Raw genomic sequence first — 21,422 nt, forward strand, 5'->3', positions numbered from 1 at the left:
CTGATTATATTAGAAAGTAAAATCTTACTAACTTACATATTCTTTCAAAACAGAAAGTCTCTGAAGTCTAAGGAAGTCAGAAGCCAAGACAGTTATCACACACAACAACCTGCCAATAACTCAGAGAGATTGAATATAAGAATGCTAAGAGTCACTGCTTATATTTTGTATCCCAAAAGGATTGAAAATTGTTCATTTCACACACACAGAATTCTCAAACTATTTTTAATGTGTTTTTGGATTGCTCCAAATGCATTCAAAGAGCAAGCGTCATGCAGTGTGAAAGGAAGAGAAATAAATACATATTTCACAAATATTTAAATGCAAATCACGCTGCTTTATTAGGGTTCAAGTTTCCTTGGCTTCTGGAGCAAAACTGGTATTCTTTCTTTGATGAACAAAACTGAAAACGTCTAAGTGTCATAGTGCCTTACTTGTTCTCGTTGCTGGCATCGTATCGAGGCATAGGGTCAAAATCATTTCCATTGACATCAAAACTGGCTTGCGAATCCTGTAGCCAACAGGAGAAAGAAAACCATTTTCTCATTAATTAGCCATTGAGTCATGTGGCCTATGAATTCTTCAGCAGGTTTCTACAAGAGAGTAATTAGGTTAACTAACATTCCTGTGGTTCTATGATGATCACTTTTCTTTTTTTTAAAGGAAAGGATTATATATTTAATAATTACACCATTTACAGACTTTATTTGTGGAAAAGGGAAGAATATGAATGCTCTGAAAACATGTAGTTCTGTTTGTAGAGAAGAAAGCGTCATTTCATTATGCAAAAAGACTATACTCCTTCTAAGAATCTTTTGGAACTTAAGAGAGTTCATTCTCAAAGTTCAGATTTTGCTAAACATTTCACAATTCAATAAAAATTCTTTGCAAGGTAATGACCAAAATTTCAGTCATAGTTTCAGGGAACAACGTAAGTTTCTTAAGGATATTGTTATAAAAAGTACAGCTTAATATGTGACTTAGATTGCATTCCCATTTGTCTGGGACTGTAACTGTTTCAATTACAGCTACAATATCTGCACACTTTTGCTCCAAATTTTACCAAGATTATTCCAGCTGAAAATAGTTTATAGAGTACATAGCTGCTGGTTTGTATGGCTCCCATTAATCTCTGTGGAAGCATGCAGTGTGTTGACATGGTAAGCAGTTCTTTCTAATCTCTTCTTTTTTCAAAACCAGTTACCACATCCACCTCAAATATTCCTGTTTGCAGTCACACCAGCTATAACCTGACATATAGAAGGCATCTGTCATCAAACAAGCAATGTGTACTGCTTTAGGGGAATTCCTTCTTGGCAAGAGGAAAAGGAGAGAGGAGGGAATAAATAGATGCTTTAAATTCAGTGGAAGGACAGTACTAGGATGAAATGAGACATGATACAATCTAGGTCATTCAGTGAAGGGATAAAGTTATGCTTGGTTTGTTTAAACAACTTTAGAGATTAAAGGGAAAGATGTGACATGCATTAGGATCAACTATATACTGACAAATAGGGCAAAGGGCTCTCATTTTTGTTTATGCAGTCCTACCCAAGTATTTCAGATCTGAGCTCCACATGCAGTGTAAGGAAGGATACACATGTAAGTACTGCTAATTTAAAATAAATGGATTTAAACTATGGACATGGTTGTAGATTGGTTGTTAAAGATGTAATTGTCATGTTTATCTCGTCAGTGTTTTTCAAGATGGTATGCTACTTAGGAAAAAAAAGGCTCGGGTTGGAAGGAACCTTAATGATCATCTTGTTCCAACCCCTTGCCATAGGCAGGTCTGCCACCTGATCAGGGCCCCATCCAACCTGAGCTTGAATATCTCCAGGAATAGGACATCCATGGTTTCTCTGCACAGCCTGCGCCAGTGCCTTACCACCCTACTTGCTTTGCAATAGTCATCTTCAGCAGCTGTACTTAACCCAACTACATTTTCTTTTTCTTATTTTGTGTGAACGTACTGTTCATGCACTTCTTTTGAGAGAAATAATAAGGTTGCTAAGGTCAAGTGCTTTCAGGTAAATGCCTATTTCTGAAGCTCAGGAAAAACCATTCCAGCAAAGCATGGCCCTGACACACCGAGCAGCTTTGAACTCTGAAGGTAACAAAAGAAGTCCACACTGAAGAACCAGCTTCTCCTAGCATTATGCAACCCTTCCGAAATATATTAAAACAATCATTAAATATGATGAACCATAACCAAACAGAAATCTTCTGATGTGATACGAAATATCTGACATAGTTTAAAAAAAAAAAAAAGAATAAAAATAAAAGCACACAGATCTTCTCCTATAGCAAACTGGGAGAAGGCTCACTGAGATTTAGAGGGATTTACTATAAAGACTCCAAAATATTCTGCACCTGTTTTTAATTGAGTGAGTCATATCCTTTTCCTTTAATATTATTTCTAGCAGTAAGATAAATAGCTTTGAAAATAAATACATGGAAGGATTCGCCTAACATTACAGCCTTTGAAAGAGCTACTGTCTTCCTAGCTAAATGAATTGGTCAAGAATGGACTTCAGCTGCTCATGTTAACTGGGGAAAGCAGTTATTCTGATCCTAAGTTCTGAGTGTATTAAGATATTTGATAAAATTATTATAGAAGAGAAAAAAACATCTGATTATTAACTCCAATCCTTCAGAAATGTAGCACTAAGTTACAAGGTGCATTCAGATACTAAAGACGTTCAGACTCAATAAACTTTCAAACTAAAGGAATACAAATTACCAAAATTCATCTTTTTTCCTCCTAATGGTGTTATCATATCAAGAGGAAACCCTCTTATGAGATGTTTTCCTTCTTTCCTCCTTCCCTCCCTCTTGCCCTCCCTTCCTCCCTCCACCTTTCTAGTAATTTAACCAAATTTACTTCAAGTTAACAATGAAGCAGCAAATCAAACTGCAGACACTCACATAATTTTGCATCAAGTCTGGATGGTTTCTTTCAATGCCGTCATCCAAGATGGTCACCACAACATTCTTTCCAGTGTAACCTCTCTTCCAAGCACCTACGATATTCATATCTGATTGGCAATGGTGAGTGTTATCACTGCAGTGCTGGAGAGAGAAGAGATAAAAATGTTGGTTGCTGCAGATTAGTGAGCAGCATGAGGTTGAGATATTATCCCACTCACATTAACATTATCATTTAAATTAGCTCAAGCATATGACTTGAATAACAAATCTACAGGATCAATACCTTTATTTATAAAGAAACAATTATGAAATAAATGCCAAATTTTATGAAAAAATAAGCCTGTTTATTTTTTTTTCAAACTATTCTTCATGTTAAGCAACAGCAAAAGGAAACACCTAGCCACACTGAACCACAGAGATCTGTGTGTAAAATAAAGCAACTATTCTCATCTTTTAAGCATGCTCATTTGAAATTACATTTGAATTATTCCAGTTTTTTTCAGAGAAACAAACCATATGCAGATAAAAGGAGAGAAAAGCCTGTATTGGAATGGCCATGGAAACAAAAGCTGCTTTCTGTGCTGTATAATTTCTTGACAGAATGTCTGGAAAGTAATCCAGATTCAACTCCATCTACAAAAGAAGGCTTTTGGCAGGTTTTGTGTAGTATCAGCAGGAGATGAGCAGCACTTAAGAACCTGTAATCAAACACTCTGAAAAACTTGCAGCTGAAAGTGTCTGAAGAATTGCAGATAGCACGACTGAGAACAGCCTGGGATACAGCATTCAGTGCACTAAGTCTGGTATAGTAGACAAAGAAAGTTTATTGTAATTAAAACTAGAAGCCTCTCCCTCAAAAGAAATGCATCCTGTTCATGTGGCTTGCCATGACACTAAGATACAATCCATAGCCATTTGCCTGTCTCACGGGTGGTTCCAACCCACAGGCAGAGCTGTCGCCAGGGACACAGGTTCAACAGCCCGTCATTGGCACTGCCTTCCTCCAGCCCCTCTAAGGTCAGTCAGAGCTTCAGGAGTGTAAGAGGAGAAAAGCAGACGGTGGGATGAAGGAGAAACAAATGAAAACAGACCAGTCTTGGAGCCTGCGTTGTAACAAGTGTCCACAAGAGCATGCATTGGCACTCGCTTTCTGCCCCGTGGCCCTGTACCTCCATCTGGCATTCCTCAAGTCACAGGCAGTACAAAAATATTCAGAGTGATGCACTTCACCTTGACTTGGCCCAACTCATTCCTCCATAGCGTCAATGCACTGAATGCTAATGTGCAAGAAGACACCAGGTTACTGTCACATTCTCCTCATTTTTCTCCCATTCATCAACACGCCTGCACTTTCAGACACAAACCAGTGGATTTAAGAGTGGATATTTGCTGTTACTAAACAAAAACTACATTATTTAGTACTAGGATACATAGCATGCAAGTCTCCCTTGATGTTTTCCCTTTGTGCCTGCAATTATCCACCTGCCAGCCTGTCTGCCTTTCCATTCCCATACGAAGGCACTTGAAGTCTCTCAAGGCCCATTTCCAAGTAATCTACAGATCTGGCTTAAAGCTTCTACTCTATGTATTGCTTGGAAATGTTCACACCGCTGCATTTATGAAATTAACTACAGCCTAAACTAACCATCTGTACAGTGAATGTAATGACTGTACACAACAGACTTTCTAATATATGAACAGCGGGATTAGAAGTATGTGATGCTTCCAGGGCTTTTGCATACTTCAAAAGCATTAATGAACTAAACATTGGAAAATGCCTACAAAAGGAACAAGTATCATTGGTCACATTTTACTGGTGTGAAGACAGATAAAAAGTGGAAGCACGTGCCCCCAGCCAGAGGGCAAACCCACAAGAGTGGTAATGCACAACCAAGATTTGCAGCCATGACCCTGTATTAAAATTAATTACCCTGCTCCTCCATCCTGCTCTCTGAAACGCTGAGCAATCCTCTGGCTGTTTTGCTGCCTATCTTATTCTATCTTCATGGGAGAATGAGGTCGCCAGTTTGCTTCCCACCTTGTCAAACCACACAGGCTGAACAAAACATTGTTAATGCCTTTCAAGCTCTCTGCTCTCCTCCAAAAGATGACTGTTTCTTCCCTTAATGATGCTAGCACAATCAGCTGCCCCCACTTACTCACCTGAAGTGCTGCTTGGTGATCATGGTAAAAAGGGACTAATTAATCAGCTGTTTTCCTATACTTATGTAGTCAAATAAAAGGGACATCGGTTGCTTTACCACGTGCTGTGTTAGTTCATGCAAGAGATGTGCCAGATCAAATTGATATTCAGATTATCTTACTCTGCTCTAAGACCGGACACAAAGCTAGTAAAAACAGAATCCTTCTGCACAAAAGAAATTCCTGGGGTAAAGCAGGGGTAATGGCATTCCCACTTACAATGCTAGATTACAGAATATATATTCTGGATATATCCAGATAGAGATAGATAGGATAGATAGAGATCACAAAGGCAGTGAAGATGCATCCAAACAGGAATAGTTGAATAGCAGATGGGGAGTTCAGTCCTTACAGTTACAACACGTTACTTATCCTCAAGTCTTTTTAAAAATAGCATCTATTCCTTACTATTCTTTGTCCTCTCACCTCCTTTTTTATCTGTGCCCTTTTCTCTCTGTTTATATTCTCTTTGAATACTATCTTATCAATGAAATTCCTGTTTTGTTTGATTCAACATCTGATCTCAGCTTCCTAAATTTTAATCCCTCTGGATTAGGCGCATTTCTTTCAAAGATTTGGCTTTTATCAGAAATGTTTTAAATATTAGCGGCAGATTACTCTTCAAACGCTACATAATATAGTATATGTCACCGTTCCATATTCAATAGCATATAACATGCCATCTATTACTTGGTTTCTGTGCATTCTTCCCTGTCACTTTAAATTCCTCTTACCTTCAAAAACATTTATTGTAAGGAATTTTCCACTGCTGGGTTTCATTCTGTTATTTTTCTTTAATCATGTGCTGCTTCTTTACTACTTATCCAAATTACATTATCAGCTGCTTAGCAGAGAAATGTTTTCAAATGAATTTGGAAGCACCATTTCAGTTTTCAGTGTTAGCCAAATGAAAAAAACAAAACAGTGTCACAATAATGAAAATTATGTGCATCACAGTGATTGGATTTAACATCAGTGGGCAAATTTTCAATGTATTTTTCCAGTCCTTTCTTTTTAGAATCAAAAACACACTCTCTCACATTAATGTACAAAAGCTGTGGGTTTGCAAGATTTTTACTAGGCTAATCTTTGAACCATTGTTTTTGAATTTTAAAAAGAATAGTATGCACTATATTTGGAATACAGAATTATGGAATAAAATATTTTATGGAATTCTCCCCCAGTTCCAGCACATCAAGTAATTTAGAAATTTCCCATTGGTATCATATTGCAGTAAGCTAGCATCATTTCAGCATACGTTGGTTTCATCTATTGCCTAGAGGTTACCATCAAAATGAATAAACAACCTCTTACCCAGCTACTATTATTAATCTGACTGAGATTTTTAAAAGACACTCTGATTATGGTGCTTGTCTTCAGACTTTTTAATTGGAAAATGTGAATGATACCACTCATTATTTAATAGAAACACTTTACAGGGTTGAAAGATGGCTGAAGGACACACAGAAAGGGAAAGGGCTATATTAGGGAAAATGTGTAATACAGAACCTTTCTCATACTTGAAATTCAATTATTATGAGTGAAAAAAGACAAAAGAATAAGGCATCTTCGGATAGACAATTTGGAAGCCTGACTGCAATTAGCAAGTAGACACAACATTAGAAATGTTTTCTGTTTTGCATGGTGCTTTCAATGTCAGCCATATGTCTGGAATCTCTTAACTATACTGTGAAATTTGCTCTAAAAACTAGCTTATAGTCATTACGACTATTTTAATGTCAGCTGTTTGCTGCTCTAATTTTGGTAGCCTTGGTGATCAACCAGGGATCAATAGCAAAACTGAACGGGAAAGTGAGTAATGAAGAATCATACCGGCCAAAACCTTTTAGAATTTCAGAACTTAAATTCAACTTAAAAGAACAGTGACTATGAAACTCTATTCTTTCTTTTGCCAAGCCTATTAGTGTAAAAAACAGAGTAGAAATAGGTATTTAATTTTGTGACACAGTTTCTCAAAGATGATCCTCCAAAAGTCTTCATAAGGAATTGTTTTCTTGCGTTTTGGAGTTTCCATGACTTCTCTGACAAGATCTTATCAATGTATGAGGAAGAACAGAGAAATAAAAAATGATAAACAGAATGAGACAATTTTAACAAACAATCTTGAGGTGGCAGATCTTGAATCTACTTTAGTGATATGTTATGCGTGTTTCTGATCTTGCATACTAGTTGCCTGAAAGAGATTAGAAGAGATGGACCATTTCAATATTTAAAACATAAAAAAGTGAAATAATAGGATAAGAATAGTAAACATTAATAGTGAAGAAATAAGTAAAATAATACAATTTTCTTTTTTGTTTCACCTTTAAATGATTTCTCAGTACAGCTGCACACAATATTTTAAAGATCTAGGAGGAGCAGGCAGATAATATAAGATCTGTTTCATCCCAAGCAGATTTTTTTTTTCATTAAATAATAACTCTTCTGAAGTCATGCATGCCTCACTGAATTGTTGCCTTTTTTTCTATATCTGTCTCTGTATCAACAGAAATATTCCAAGAGTATACCATATTAAATATTTAACACCAATTTTATCACTAGTGCAACTTTAGATGGCATAGTTCATTTACTTCAGCAATGAATTTGGTTCTTAAGCTTTACCAATTCCTCAAGTAAACAAACAAAAGTACAATTAAAGACCACTATGAACAATTGCAAGCATACATTATTTTATGCCTGTTTACACAATGAAGGAGAACAAGAAATCAATATAGAAGAGTTTGTTGTATTCATTGGATTAACCAAAGGCTATGGTCAGACAAGAATCATTTACAAAGCTATATTTACGGTTTTTTTTCAGTGAAAGATATAACGCTCATAACTCTTATTCTTTGTGATTACGTCACTATTCTTTCCAAAAATAGAATGATTCATAATGCATTAGATTTATTTTCAAGACAACTCCATTGCTTATCCAACACAGGTACTTTCTGAAGTTAGTTGGTTTCTTCCGTAACCCATGTACTGGCTCAAACACAAGTTAATACAGGAAAGCCCTACATGTTCATATTCCATAAGCTGCCAGATTGATGACAGGTTTTAGGAGTGGGAAAATTCTCCTATTTCTATCTTCGCAGATGGCAGAATTTCTGTCCCTACTGCAAATTCTGTAACCTGTAGAGGCACAGAAACAGTGTGCCTCTTTGTTCCACATGGGTCACAAGTTGTCATTCCACAATTCAAGATGCTTGACTAGTCCTATTTTGTTCCTGAGAGGAGACAATAGGAGAAACTCCTTCAAGGCCAACACAGAGAAGAAACTAAAACTGCCCTCAGGCCATTGTACATGTCCTGCCATCTCCACTAAACAAATATGAAAAAAGCCTTCATAGAAATGGCATAAAGGTCCACCATGTCCTCCACCAAAGACTAAAGCCACATATACATATACACAGAAAGAGAAGAAAGGTTAAATAAATAAATAAATAAATCTGTGAATTCAGACAGCTGGAACGTGTTCATTTTACTTTGGATACACCAATCATCTATTGAATGGCATATCAAAGATCTGGTGCACCTGATGTGTCATTGAAACAGTGCTCATATGCTGTGAGATTTGTGTCAACATACAGAGAGATTCCTGTCTGGAAAGCATTGGAAAAAATACAGGAACCTGATGCAAAACATCTTTGAAAGTCAGCAAAGGACAGATAAAAGAGGAGAGAAATAATTTCCACAGGCTGTGGTTCCTGTTTAATGCATGAAGAGAAGAAGCATTCATGGAAATATCTCTGTCTCTACAGCAGTACTGTCTCAAGATGCCTGTATGATGCCTGTTACTACTACTACTGCTCCTGTGGCCAGCACTTATAATAATACTAGTATATAAATAGCTGACTTAGCAATAAAAGATCAGAAAGTGAAGCAAAAGTTAAGGCATTTTTACCTGCCTAAAATCCTATCTGAAAAAGAAAAATAAATAAATAAAGAAACAAAGCACAAAACAAAACAAAGACAATAACAGCAAGAAAAGAGAGAATGGCAATTCTTTCATTATTTGGAGGGAATATATTAAAAGTACAGCTGCTCCCTTGCCCCAGCTGTGCAGCATCAACCCTGGGGATCCGGTTTTCATGAAGGATGAATAATTCCTCAGAGAGACAATTCTTTCCATCCTGCCATTTTTTGTGGCCTTTGCCTCATACTTTTATTTGACCTCCTCAAAGTCCCAAAAAAGAAAGGAAAATAGGGCAGTTTTACAGAGGGTCCCAACATGCTTTTTTATTTCTTTTAATGCATCATTTCATGGAGTCTATATGACTGCATGACTGTTTGAAACCCTGAGTGCTCATGCGTTTTTAAGATTATTTTTTATTCCTATTGGATGTGAACACTACAGTCTCAGATCACAAAAGACTTTTTTTTTTTTTTTCCTAAGCTCTTGATTTTATATGCAAATTCAAGACTATATTCTGGACATATCTTATGAGCTTTCAGTGCTACAGACTAGTAATTTCTCCTTAACTCCCTAGCTTCCTTTACAACCTGCACGTTCTCAATCAGAGCCATAGATTGTGTTTATCACCAGAGTAATATAAACTGAAAATGTATAAACAGTGACATGAATCAGTGTATCAGCATCCAGGTTAAAGTTTGGTTTTGGATTTCTGAGTTTTCTTGCTTTTATGTTCTACAGCCAGCCTGGAACCTGTCTCATTTGCAGATTTGTGAATACAGAATGAGCTAGAAAAAAGCCTGATGGGCAACAGAATTCTTAGAGAATTCTTTTTATTCATTGTACGTACTGCAGGACTTTGACAAGTGGTAAAACAGCAGCATTGTAACAGCGTTGAAAGAAGTAAAAGAAAGCTAACTACAGACAATCAAAAGGAGTTTCTAGCCATCTTCTAAAGATGTTTTTCTAGTTTTACTATTATCTGCTTTCAGTGACTAGTTTACAACTTTTCATAAAAAAATCCGTGTTCTCAATTTTTCAGTCAAAGCACAAGAGTAAAAACTAATCTAAAGACAGCTTACAGTCATCTAGTAGACCAAGCTCCCCTCTTCGGTAATTAAGGCTTGGTGTTTTGGTTATTCCTAAGACAACTATTAAACAGAGAGATGGTAAGGCTTACTTTAAAATAGCTTTTTCATAGCTTTCTAGGGATTCTCTCTAAGCTATGAAAGACACATTCTTCACAACTTCCTTTTATGCCATTTACAAGTCAAAACCTATTATTCCTGTATCACGTTGGTAAGAAGCATGGGAGAGGGAAAGGGTTTTTATTTAGACTTTGTGTGAACATATGTGACAGAACCAAACTCACCACACAGAGGGAAGACTCTGAACAGATGGCTCTAATTAATCATCAACCTTCCCACAGACTGATGAGAGCGGGAGGAGCCTGCAGCTTATACAAACCCACTTTGTTCCCCCTTCTCTCTCTTTTTATTCTACGGTGATACAAGGAAACAGTTTAAGAAGGCTTTGCTGCTGTACAACTGTTGGAGTAAAGGAGGTCCGATTGAGAAGGACATAGAAAAATTAGTTTTTCTAATAACGCTTTGAACTTGTATGGATGAGAGGACTCATGAGGAAAAAGATGAAGAGATGTTGGTTCTGAATGCTCAGATGCAACTTTGTGAGGACTGCTGCGCTACTGCAATCCCTTTTTCTCTATTTTACATTGTGGTCAGATCTCTTTGATCCATGAGGCAATAGCCTGGTGACATCTGGTGTTAATGGTAGCAGGATGTTGTGCAGGAGAAGGAGGGAGAGAGGGACAATGACAGGGAGGGATATGAGACAACGGGACTTATTCAGGAGTCTGAGGGAAAGATGCATGTCTCCTTTTTTTTCCTTGAGGGATAAAAGAGGGAGCAGAAGCGAGGCATATGTCCTTCAGAATATGGAAACAGTCTCACGTTCTGTTCTAAGTAACAGAGAAACAGTTTTTCCTCTTCCTCCTGTGGGCATATGAAGTTCTTGGGGCTTGAGCTGTATCACAGTGCCTTTGCTACTCAATACCTTACAAGCCTTTTCCCTAAGAGCCATAAAGAGCCATCAGCTTATTGTACCCTGGGTTCCATTATTTGCTTGGGTTGACATGTCAGAGGAGATTGTAACTTGTCAGAGGACAAACTTTAAGCCTAGTAAACAGTTCTTCTGAGACAGAAGTATAAAAATCACTCCATACCCTCTTTAGATAGTCTTATAGAAATATTTAATTTAACACTAAAATGCATGCTGTGAAAATTCATTAACAGTAGAGGATAATACTAAGATGAATGGCTGCTATTTTAGTTTGCCTATAGGGAAGTAAGTATCCTAGGTACCAATGGGCTGTTCACCATTTGAATGTACTTTGGTTGATGAATGCAAGGCCTGCTGTGTATTATAAGAGAAATCTGGGAAGATAAGGCCAAACCACTAGAGGGAGTGGCTAGTTATATTTTGCAGATGATATCAACTGGCAGAAATCTGAGAATTAGTCCTGAGAAATCTAAGGAGGCCCAAGAAGAACTATTCAGGAAACAAAAGTTTTGCATAAATTAAAAAGCACCACAAAGTTACTCCTTCTACTGTCTCATAAAATTTATCTCTGCTGATTAAGCATTAATGTGCTTCTGAAATGCTGGAGGAACGCAGGACTGTGCTAAGAATAGAATACTGTGCAAAGTAGAGAATGTAAAATTGCTGTGAAAATTGCAGAAAGTATTAAAAGAAATGTCAGCAGTGTCAGGATTCCACCTGTATCAGAAAATACAAAAAATGTATTGGAGAATACAAAGGAGAATACAAATAATGATCTGGAGAACTGTATTATATTAGTAAACACTGATTTCATGGAGAATTGGGCACAGACCAATTGTCTAGACCAATATTACTTTCTAGTTATAAGACTGTAAGCATCTTTAAGAGTTGCTGTTAAATTAAACCCCATCTTTACTACTAAAGCCCAATAAAAATAGAATTGAGAATAGTTTTGAACTGATACTGGAGGAATCACAGAATGGCTTGAGTTGGAAGGGAACTTAAAGATTGCCTAGTTCAAACTCCCCTGCCATGGGAGGACTACAGTCCCACTACACTCCCACTACATCAGGTAGCCCAGTGCCCCATCCAATCTGACACTGAACACTTCCAGGGATGGGGCATCCACAGATTCTCTGGGCAATCTGGGTCACTAGCTCAGCACTCTTTATCTAAAGCATCTAACTTAAATCTCCCCTCTCTTTGCTTAAAGCCACTCTTCCTTGTCCTATCACTATTAGACCACAAAAAATGTTGGTCTCTCTCCTAAGTTCCCCTCAAGTATTAGAAGGCGACAACGGTTTCATACACAAATAGATCACTCTATCCCACTGTCTATGTCATTGATAAAGATGTTGAAGAGCACCAGTCCCACAGCTAACCCCAAGGGGACACCAGTCATCACTGGCCTGGACATAATTCCATTGATCACAGCTCTCTGGCTGTGACCTTCCACTCTTTATCTACTCAACAGTCCACCTTTTAAATCCATACTTCTCCAATCTAGAGATAAGGATGTGGTGTGGCATCATGTCAAAGGCCCTGCAAGTCCACGTAGACAACATCAGTTGCATTTTCCTTTGTCCACCAATACCATCACTTTCATCACAGAAGCCACACCAGGCACAGTCTGCCTTTGGTGAAGTTGTTCTGGCTGCCTCAGATCACCTCCTTGTCTCACCTCCTTGTCTCAGCGTGTCTTCTAGGACAGTCTGCTCCATGATCTTCCCAGGTACAGAGGTGAAGCTCACTGGCCTGGAGTTCCCTGGGTCTTCCTTTCTCCTCTTCTTGAAAATGGGATCAGTGTTTCTCTTTTTCCAGTCACTGAGGACTTTACTTGACAGCCATGTATTTTCAAATATGGTGGAGAGTGGCTCCAGTCAGTTCCTTCAGGGCCCTGGGATTTATGTCATTGGGCCCCATAGACTTGTACTCATCCAGTCTCATTGGGCAGGCTCAGACTTGCTCTTCTCTTACAATGGGAGGGATTTTGCTCCTCCAGCCCTTGCCTAGAGGCTCAGGAAAGAGGCATGGAAAGCCTGACTGCCAGTGAAGACTGAAGCAAACAGGAAAAGACAGAGAAACTCACAACCTTATTGTGAGGGCTTTTTATCAATGTGAAAGAATAGAAAATAAAAGTGATGTAACTGAAATGGAAGGAAAATCACCACTGTTACTGTCAGGTTTATACTGAATCTGTGTGTAAAGCCATGTTTCAGCTTTAAAGTGCAGTGCCTGTAAATGATAACTGCCTTACCTCCTGCACGTACTTAATTTAAAAAAAAAAACAAAAAAAAAACAGGAAATTTGCAGCTGACAAATACAGAGAAAGCACTAAAGAAAGTTGTGGTAAGGGCATTGTAAGAATGAAAGATGATAAGCAACAATAACTAAAGATAAAAGTTCTTAATTTTGTGATGGTTGACAATTCTTCTGCATCCTCCACTTTTCCTAGTATTGTAGCAACGAAACACACTTTGGGCTCCTCTTCTCTACATTTTGCATTCTTTCTTGCCATTCCTACTATATCTGTTAAACTCTTCTGTGATTCCTGCCAGCTGAATCTTCTGAATCTCACCTGTAAATGTATCTTCCTCTCATTATTGTTTCATTTCTCCTACTGGCTCTTCTGTATAACTGAAAATACTATTTTGACATGAACAGGTGCCAAAAATACTTCAGAAGGCTTAAAGGGTCTTTAAGTAAAACAGGGAATTCTCGTGGAAATATAATATACCTCCAATCTAACAATCTACTGGTTTTTTTTAAGCTGTCATGTTCTATCATGTAAATGCACGAGGAAGTTACAAAAATACTTTTATTTACTTGAAAATGTAATGAGATTACAAATCTGTAAGTATTTAATAACAGCCGCTCATAAGGAAGTTTGCAGAGGGCTTGATATATCTGTCTGTACTTTGAAGCCTTTATCATGAATTAACAGATATTGTTAACTCATTCTGTTTAAGAAATCATTAGCCACCATATGCAATTATTAAGTCTTAAATTTTGAGAGGCTAGCAGCTTTCTATTAATATGGGAAACTGAAGTTACATTCTCTTACAGCATGCTCTCAAATACGATGACACAAACAAATGGAGTGGGAAATAATTATAGCGATAGAGACAGTGCTAGGGACTACTTGTGAATGTGAACCTATTTAAACAGTGTGCTTGCAGTATAATTTTATATATATAAAATCATAAAATTATGCAAGACTAAGATTGCAAGTCATAAAATGAAAGTGTCCAGAAACAGAGTAATAGTGAAAAGGATTTAAGGGGCAACGTAGAAAATCACCTGTAAATTCAAGATGTTCTATAAAACCATGTTTGTCTTTCGATAGGTAAGCAGTGGGTTAAGAAGAAAAGTGGGTTAAGACACTTCTTAAAACGATAGTAAGGACACTTTCTGGATTGATGTGCATACGTCTAGTACTGAATTTTCAAAAATGATGCTCTTGGAAAAGGAACAATGAGTCCTTGCCACTTGTTTTCAGAACCAAGAGCTGGAAAAACTATTTACAGTGATTCTTAACAAGCTCAATGTATTTATTTCATCTGAGTGTGAAGACATGACTCAAATGCAGCATGCAAGTAACTTGAAGGAATTTTTGAAGATGGAAGATTCTTTAAACTGTTAGGGAGAAAAGCCTAACAAAAGTACAAAACAAGACAAATATGCAACTACATGGCGTAAGTTAATTTACGTTAATTATTAAAACAATGTTCTTATTGACGGGACTCCTTCCCAGACATGATCTTTTACCTAATGTTTATGTCTTACAGGAAGTTTACTGCACTTTAATTAGAAATTCTGGGCTTGAGAATGTAGATTACCAGTTGCAGTGACTGTTGATCAAACTAAATGAACATGACAATTCTCTCTCATACCTGGGAAATGAATGAACCAAAGTTCAGATCCTGATGCAGGCTGCTATGAGACTAAAGCAGCGGTGTGTTAGACTCCACAAAACACTCAGTACAAAGTAGAGTCTGGAAGAAATGAACCTTTTCCTGCCATAAAACTGCTCTCAAATGCTTGGAAAGACAGTCTTGGTGTCTGAAGTTAGGTGCTGCTTTACGCATATCCTGTACAATGTTAACTACTCTCAGAAATATTAACTAATGTGAATAGAATGATCTGTGAAATTCAATTAAATATACAAAACAATACTGTCAAAGGAGAATTAATGTGACACATTCTATTGAGATGATGTTTCTTTTTTTTTTCTATCTCCTTTAACCTTTATGAGTAGGTGACAAATACTTGGTAAAAAAAAACTGTAATACTTCTGGAGAAAACTTTAGAAATTTTAATCCAACAGCATCTCTGTGAATAGATACTGACTGTTCTAAAAAAAAAAAAAAAATCCATGTATGCAACTGCTCTGTTATTCATAGTGAAAGACAAAGACTTTTCCAGGCAAAAAGGTTTCTAAACAGGGCAGGGCAAAAGTTGGTAATCACAATAGAAGGTATACTTCAGCACAGAGTTTTGGGCAGCAGGAAGTTAATGAATGTTGTCCCAGGGGGACAACTAAAGCTGGTAACAATAGACAAGGAGAAGTCTGAAGTACTCGACAACCTTTTTGCCTCAGTCTTTTCTGATAAATGCTCATCACACAGCCCTCAAACATTTGATTTGGAATGAAGGGTCTGGGGAAGAAGTGTCCCTCTCACTGAAAGTGAAGATCGGGTTCCTGACCACCAGAGGAACCTGAACATCTACAAGTCCGTGAGTTCCAATGAGATGCATCCCAGAGTCCTGAGGGAATTAGCTGATGTAGTTGCCAAGCCATTCTCAATGATATTTGAAAAGTAGTGGCAATCAGGTGAAGGCTCTGGTGACTGGAAAAAAAGAAACGTCACATCCATTTTTATGAAGGGTCCAGAGGTGGGCCACAAAAATGATTCAAGGGTAGAACCTTTATCCTACGAGGACAGGCTGAAAGAGCTGGGGCTGTTCAGCCTGGAGAAGAGAAGGCTCTAGGGAGACCTTATAGTAGCCGTTCAGTATGTAAAGGTGAGCTACCAGAAGGGAACAGACTCTAACAGGGTTTATGGTGACAGGACAGGGAGAAACGGTTTCAAGTAGGGAGGGTAGATTTAGGCTGGATATAAGGAAAAAGTCTTTTACAGTGAAAGTGGAGAGGCACTGAAACAGGTTGCCCAGGGATGTGGTGGGTACGCCATCCCTGGAGACTTTCAAAGCCAGACTGGACAGGACTCTGGGCAACTTGCTCTAGCTGTGGAAAGCCCTGTTCATTGCAGAGGAGATGGTCTAGATGACATTTAAAGGACCCTTCCACTCTAAAGATTATATAATTCTGTGATTTCATCATCACTCTAGAGTGGGAGCAGGTAGAAACTGCAGGAGACTACTTTAAAAGCAGGGAAACTATATGACAAATGCAAATTTATTTAATAATGAAATCAAAACCAAGCATGTCACGATCATCAGGAAGGCTGAAAGAATCTAATCTCTCACTGGTGTTAGAAATGATACTCTCTCACCCTCAGTTTCTTTCTTCTCTACTATGTTGCTTCCCCTGGGTATGTTCAGTTAGTCATATGTGATGATGGAAGAGAACGGGACAGGATTGGAGGTGAAGAGAATATACAGAGTAGGCTGTGAGATAATGAGTCTCAAGGATATCTTGGAAAAAAACGTCCTCATTAGAAGATGTCACCGAGGAAGTTTTCTGAGGCATGGAGTACTTGGGGTACAAGAATTCAGGATGTTCTTCTAGAATCCCATTTTCTGTATGCGTACTGATTCCTTTGCAAATTCTAAGGGCTACTGGACTATTTAAGTTGGCTGTATTAATTCCTTTGTCTGTATTTCAATTCACCTAAATTAGGCTTTAGTTAATCAAGAATAGATGGATTTCACTGTTGCAGTAGCTGGGATCAGTCATTCAAAGTGGGTCTGTTCATTCAAACACTGTTTCTGAACTCTTACATTGGCTTATTTGAGCCCAGACCAGAAGACAGAAGGAAAAACATCTGATTCAATATAAAATGTGGAGGAGCACATGGGAGTTGAACAAAAAGGAAGTTATTCAACGTCTTCATAAATTTAGAAACTCTTTTTCTTTGCTTAATATTGTCTCTATTTTTTTGTAAGTGGGTTTTCTGGCTTCCAAATATAATCTTGTAGCCATGAACTAATATTATAAAACAGCATCTTCCAAGAATAGTTTACCATTCATTAATACTCTATCTTGTCCTAAAGACACACAAGAGGAAAACCTCAATGCATAATTAATGTGTAGTCTCTTATGTATATTTAGATTTGTCTCTCCCTAGGCCTTTACGCTTATGCTATTTGAACTTAAAGTAGTTTTGAATTGCTTTCAAAACTGAAAATAACCTTCTTGTTCTTTTAGAAATTCACATAAAAATAGATAAAGACAGTTAAATGCAGGCAATTGCATGTTCAAAATGGCACGCTCGTTCATGGATTAGTGGATTCTAATAGAATAGAAAGGGCAAGACAAAAGGACTGTCAGCAGTGTAAAAGATTCACATTCGAATCTCTTGGGCCTGTATGAGGGTCTTCCCTCCTGCACATTTCCTTCCTCTCTCTGACCGGCATGCATTTCTGCTGTTTGCTAGAAATAAACTTATTTTGAAACAGCCAGTGTTTAAGCTTTCACAGAATTTATAACCTCTGTAGCAAAAGAGCAAGCACAGTTATTGCCCACATTGCTCCTCCCCTCAGTATTGGTATTTCTTTCTAAAAGCAACAACCTGTTTAAGGAGGCCTTGGATTTTGTGCTGACAGACTCCTCTGTGTTCTGAGTCTCAGCTCAAAGTGATCACCTCATTTACGTTAAATTTCACTAGATTTGTATTTAAAAGACAGCAAGGACCTTTCCGATGTAAATGTGAACACACTTAGTGGACTTCTCACCGACATGACACGGATGGAGTTTGCTATACTTTTACTCTTCTATTCTACTCTTAAGTAGCTGGAGCAGTAGCAGCTGGAACTCATAGCACAGATTTTATGGCATTAGAAGTACCATAAATAATGTCAATGCTCTACTGAAGGTTCTCTCCTCACTAAATTTTCTTATTTTTTTAAACATGGTCTAGGGAAGCCTTAGGGTCAGCAAGGATTGTGATCTTGGCACACTTATAACCTTAGCTACAGTGCTTTCTTGTGAGATACAAGGGAAGAGAACATAACTGCACAAATGTAGGAATCAGGAAAGCTAGAGTTTTGATACCTCAATTCTCATGATAGCCTGAGTCATACGTCATTTGTCATCAGTAAAAGATAATTTTTAAAAATGGTCTGATACTTAACATCTTAGATCTAAATTGTGCTACTCTCATCTCTATTTTGCAAAGAACACTTTATAGATCAGGCTTGCTTGGGTACAGAGTACTCAGAAATTTGTTTCTTGTTTAAGTGCTCCCAGAGAAAAAACCTAAAATACATTAAATGTATTATTGAATGTATTCAGTATAAAACATTTTGTAGTTAATCTAAGCAGTTTTCTGTCTAATTATATTCCAAATCTATTGTTAGCTGTTTATTTTGAACTGAAGATAAATGGAGATATTTGTTACAGCTCATTAGAAATTCAGCATAGATTCTGTGGTACTTTAATTGCAGAAACTAGCCTGTAAAATTCAGTTGAAAAAACTGTAACTTTATACACAGTATTTCATAGAACAAGATGGCACAGAAGAGTACCAGTTTCTTAATGTGGCTTAGCTCTTACTATGAAAAAATTCACATTTTAAATATTTTTTTAAAGTTAAAAAAAGAAGAGGATACTCTCCCTCTGAAGACTGGTAGAGGAATATGAGTTAATGCTGTATGATTTATTACCAAATCTTTGACACCCAGAGAAGCTCTTCCAAATGAGTATGAAAATTATTTCACTGTTGCTGCTTTGAGGTTCAGTGAAAATGCTGGTGCGATTTGTGAACATTGCTGGCTTCCTCTTTGTGTTTTCTGTAAACTTCCAGGGATGCTGACCTGTAAACCATAATGGAATGTCCCACAGGAAAACATCAAGTAGCCTATCTGGACTTTTAACCTGCTAATCCTGCTACAGTAGTTGCATTAACAGTCTCTTTTCAGTAGATAAGGTTAAAACTACTAATTTTGTCTTTTTGATTACCTAAAGTATGTTGCTGTTTTCCAGTCTTGAATGAATTCAGGGGAAATTGTGCATTTCATGACTTTATGTTTCTAGTTCTACCTTGTCCACAGAGAACAACAGCTATGTTTCCCAGCTACAGATTTGCAAAGTGATATTTTGACAGGCAGTTTGATTCTTCCTAGTGGTACTTCCACAGAAGTCATAGATTGTATCCTTTCTGAGAAACTAAGGGCTCAATCTTCATGTGCAAGAAAAACCACAAATGCAAAAAGCGTATGCAAAAAGCAATCCAAGTTTCAAAATATGCAAAACACTTAGAAATATGTCATGCCACCTCAGGAAGAACAATGATTTGGCTTTAGCTATGTAGACAGAGAGAAAGAGAGAAAAATTATTTTGAGAACAGTAAGAAGAAATTGAGGTTTTTCTTTAGCTACTAATGTCTGACATAGGTGGGCTTGAAGTAAACTGCTAGGCAGTAGTAAAGATGGTAAATATTAATTTGTGGCAGGTGAAAATCTGTTCCAGATTCTGTTTTCTCTGTGCTTGGGCTTAAAACGGGACCTCTTCTCTCCCCTCAGCCTCCCTCACCCCATCCCATCAGGCTTCTCATCATTCCTTCTTTTGTCCTCCTCGGTTTCCTTCCACAGTCCCACTCACCTTAGCTGACCAGGGTCCTAAAATCCTTTTTTTCAGCTCTGCCATTCACATTTGGAGTTGCAAGGGAGGCATAAGACAACTCCACACAGACATCAGCAGCAGCACAGGGGAAACAATTGGCTTGTATAACTTTTTACCTCCACCATATTTCAGGCCAACAGAAGCCTAGGAGGCTCACATTACTCACTGCTGGGAAAGTCTTATTAGCCGTACTGTGGCGGCCCTTGAGTATAAAATATACAGCACCAGAGCAGGAGTATTCTTTTCTGTGAATGCTAGTACAGCTCACCTAAGGGCTCACAAATAAACTATCGGTCTGCTGCTGTACAGCACACTAGAGAAGAAGATCCTTCACCAAAGCTCAAAGCAATGCTCACATCAGAGTTCCTGTAGAAAGCGAAAAGTAAGCAACATTTCCTGAGTTTTGGTTTCATCATCAGAACTGAAGACAGCCAGCCCTATATGCAACTACTCCAACTACTTCAGAGCTCCTCAGGCTGTAGAGTTTTCAGTTGTGGTGTAAATGACACTGCATCTGTCTGTACCAGAAATCTAATTGGACAATTGTGAGGGTTCCAAAAGTAATACCTCCTATTTTATTGTGTTGGCTCACAATGTCGGAGACAGATGTTGGTGGTATGGCAGTAGAGGCTGAACCTTCCCAACAATATTACATTTTGTTGCCATGTGACAGATGGCAGCAGAAGGGCGTCTGACATGGAAGTGTGTATGAAGCAAAGGGGTGTGATTGAATTCCACCTCCACGAGGAAAAAATGGCAACCAGTGACATTCATCAACACTTGCTGTACATTTCTGGAAACAAAACAGTGGATGTGAGCACAGTGAGGTGGTGGGTGGTGTGTTTCAGCAGTGAAAACATGAAACACAAGCCATGTTCTGGACAGCCAAGCACAGCTGTCACATCACAAAATGAAGAGAGTCTTGCTCAGCTGATCCATGTGATGCAGCAGATTATGATGAGGGAACTGTGTATGGGCTGAATATTGGCTTCAGTGTGTTAGAAACTGTATCAGTAGTGTTGAATATCAAAAAGTTTGCAGCACATGGATCACGCAGGACATGTTCTGTTCTCTGGCTCACCAGGAACAGAGTGAAAACTATACGTAAGTTTGTCAGAAACTACTGAAACAGTATGAGGCTGAAATTGACAGTTTCCTGGATTGCATCATTGCTGGTGACCAGATATGTTGTCATCACTATGAGCCAGAGTCAGAATGGCAGTCCATGGAGTGGTGACATGTTAATAATCAAAGCAAATGTTCAAGATGTGGCTCTTGGCAGGTAAAGTGATGCACTGTTTTTTGAGATAAGAGGTGATCGTTATGGATTGCTGGGAACCTGGACTAGCTATGAATTCTAACTTCTATACTGTGATGCTGACTGAGCTAAAAGCTCAAACTTCCAGAGTCAACCCAGAGAAGAAGACAGCCTTTCACTTGGAATATGATAAAACCAGGCCCCATATCAGTTTGAAGACCATGGAGCAC

The 21,422-nt window shown here is 38.0% G+C and overlaps 1 protein-coding gene across 1 annotated transcript in view; it reads right to left on the reverse strand.

Annotated features, from left to right (window-relative positions):
• Window positions 1-21,422, reverse strand: part of PCSK5 (proprotein convertase subtilisin/kexin type 5) — a gene marked incomplete at both ends in the record, with an annotated part of 197,944 nt that overhangs the window by 121,872 nt on the left and 54,650 nt on the right. Inside the window, 2 exons of the mRNA XM_079548178.1 lie at window positions 435-511; window positions 2,929-3,072. Coding sequence (XP_079404304.1) covers window positions 435-511; window positions 2,929-3,072 — 221 coding nt within the window. The remainder of the gene's footprint in view (window positions 1-434; window positions 512-2,928; window positions 3,073-21,422) is intronic.

The sequence above is a fragment of the Tetrao urogallus genome, assembly GCF_951394365.1.
Source record: "Tetrao urogallus genome assembly, chromosome: Z".
NCBI lineage: Eukaryota > Metazoa > Chordata > Aves > Galliformes > Phasianidae > Tetrao > Tetrao urogallus.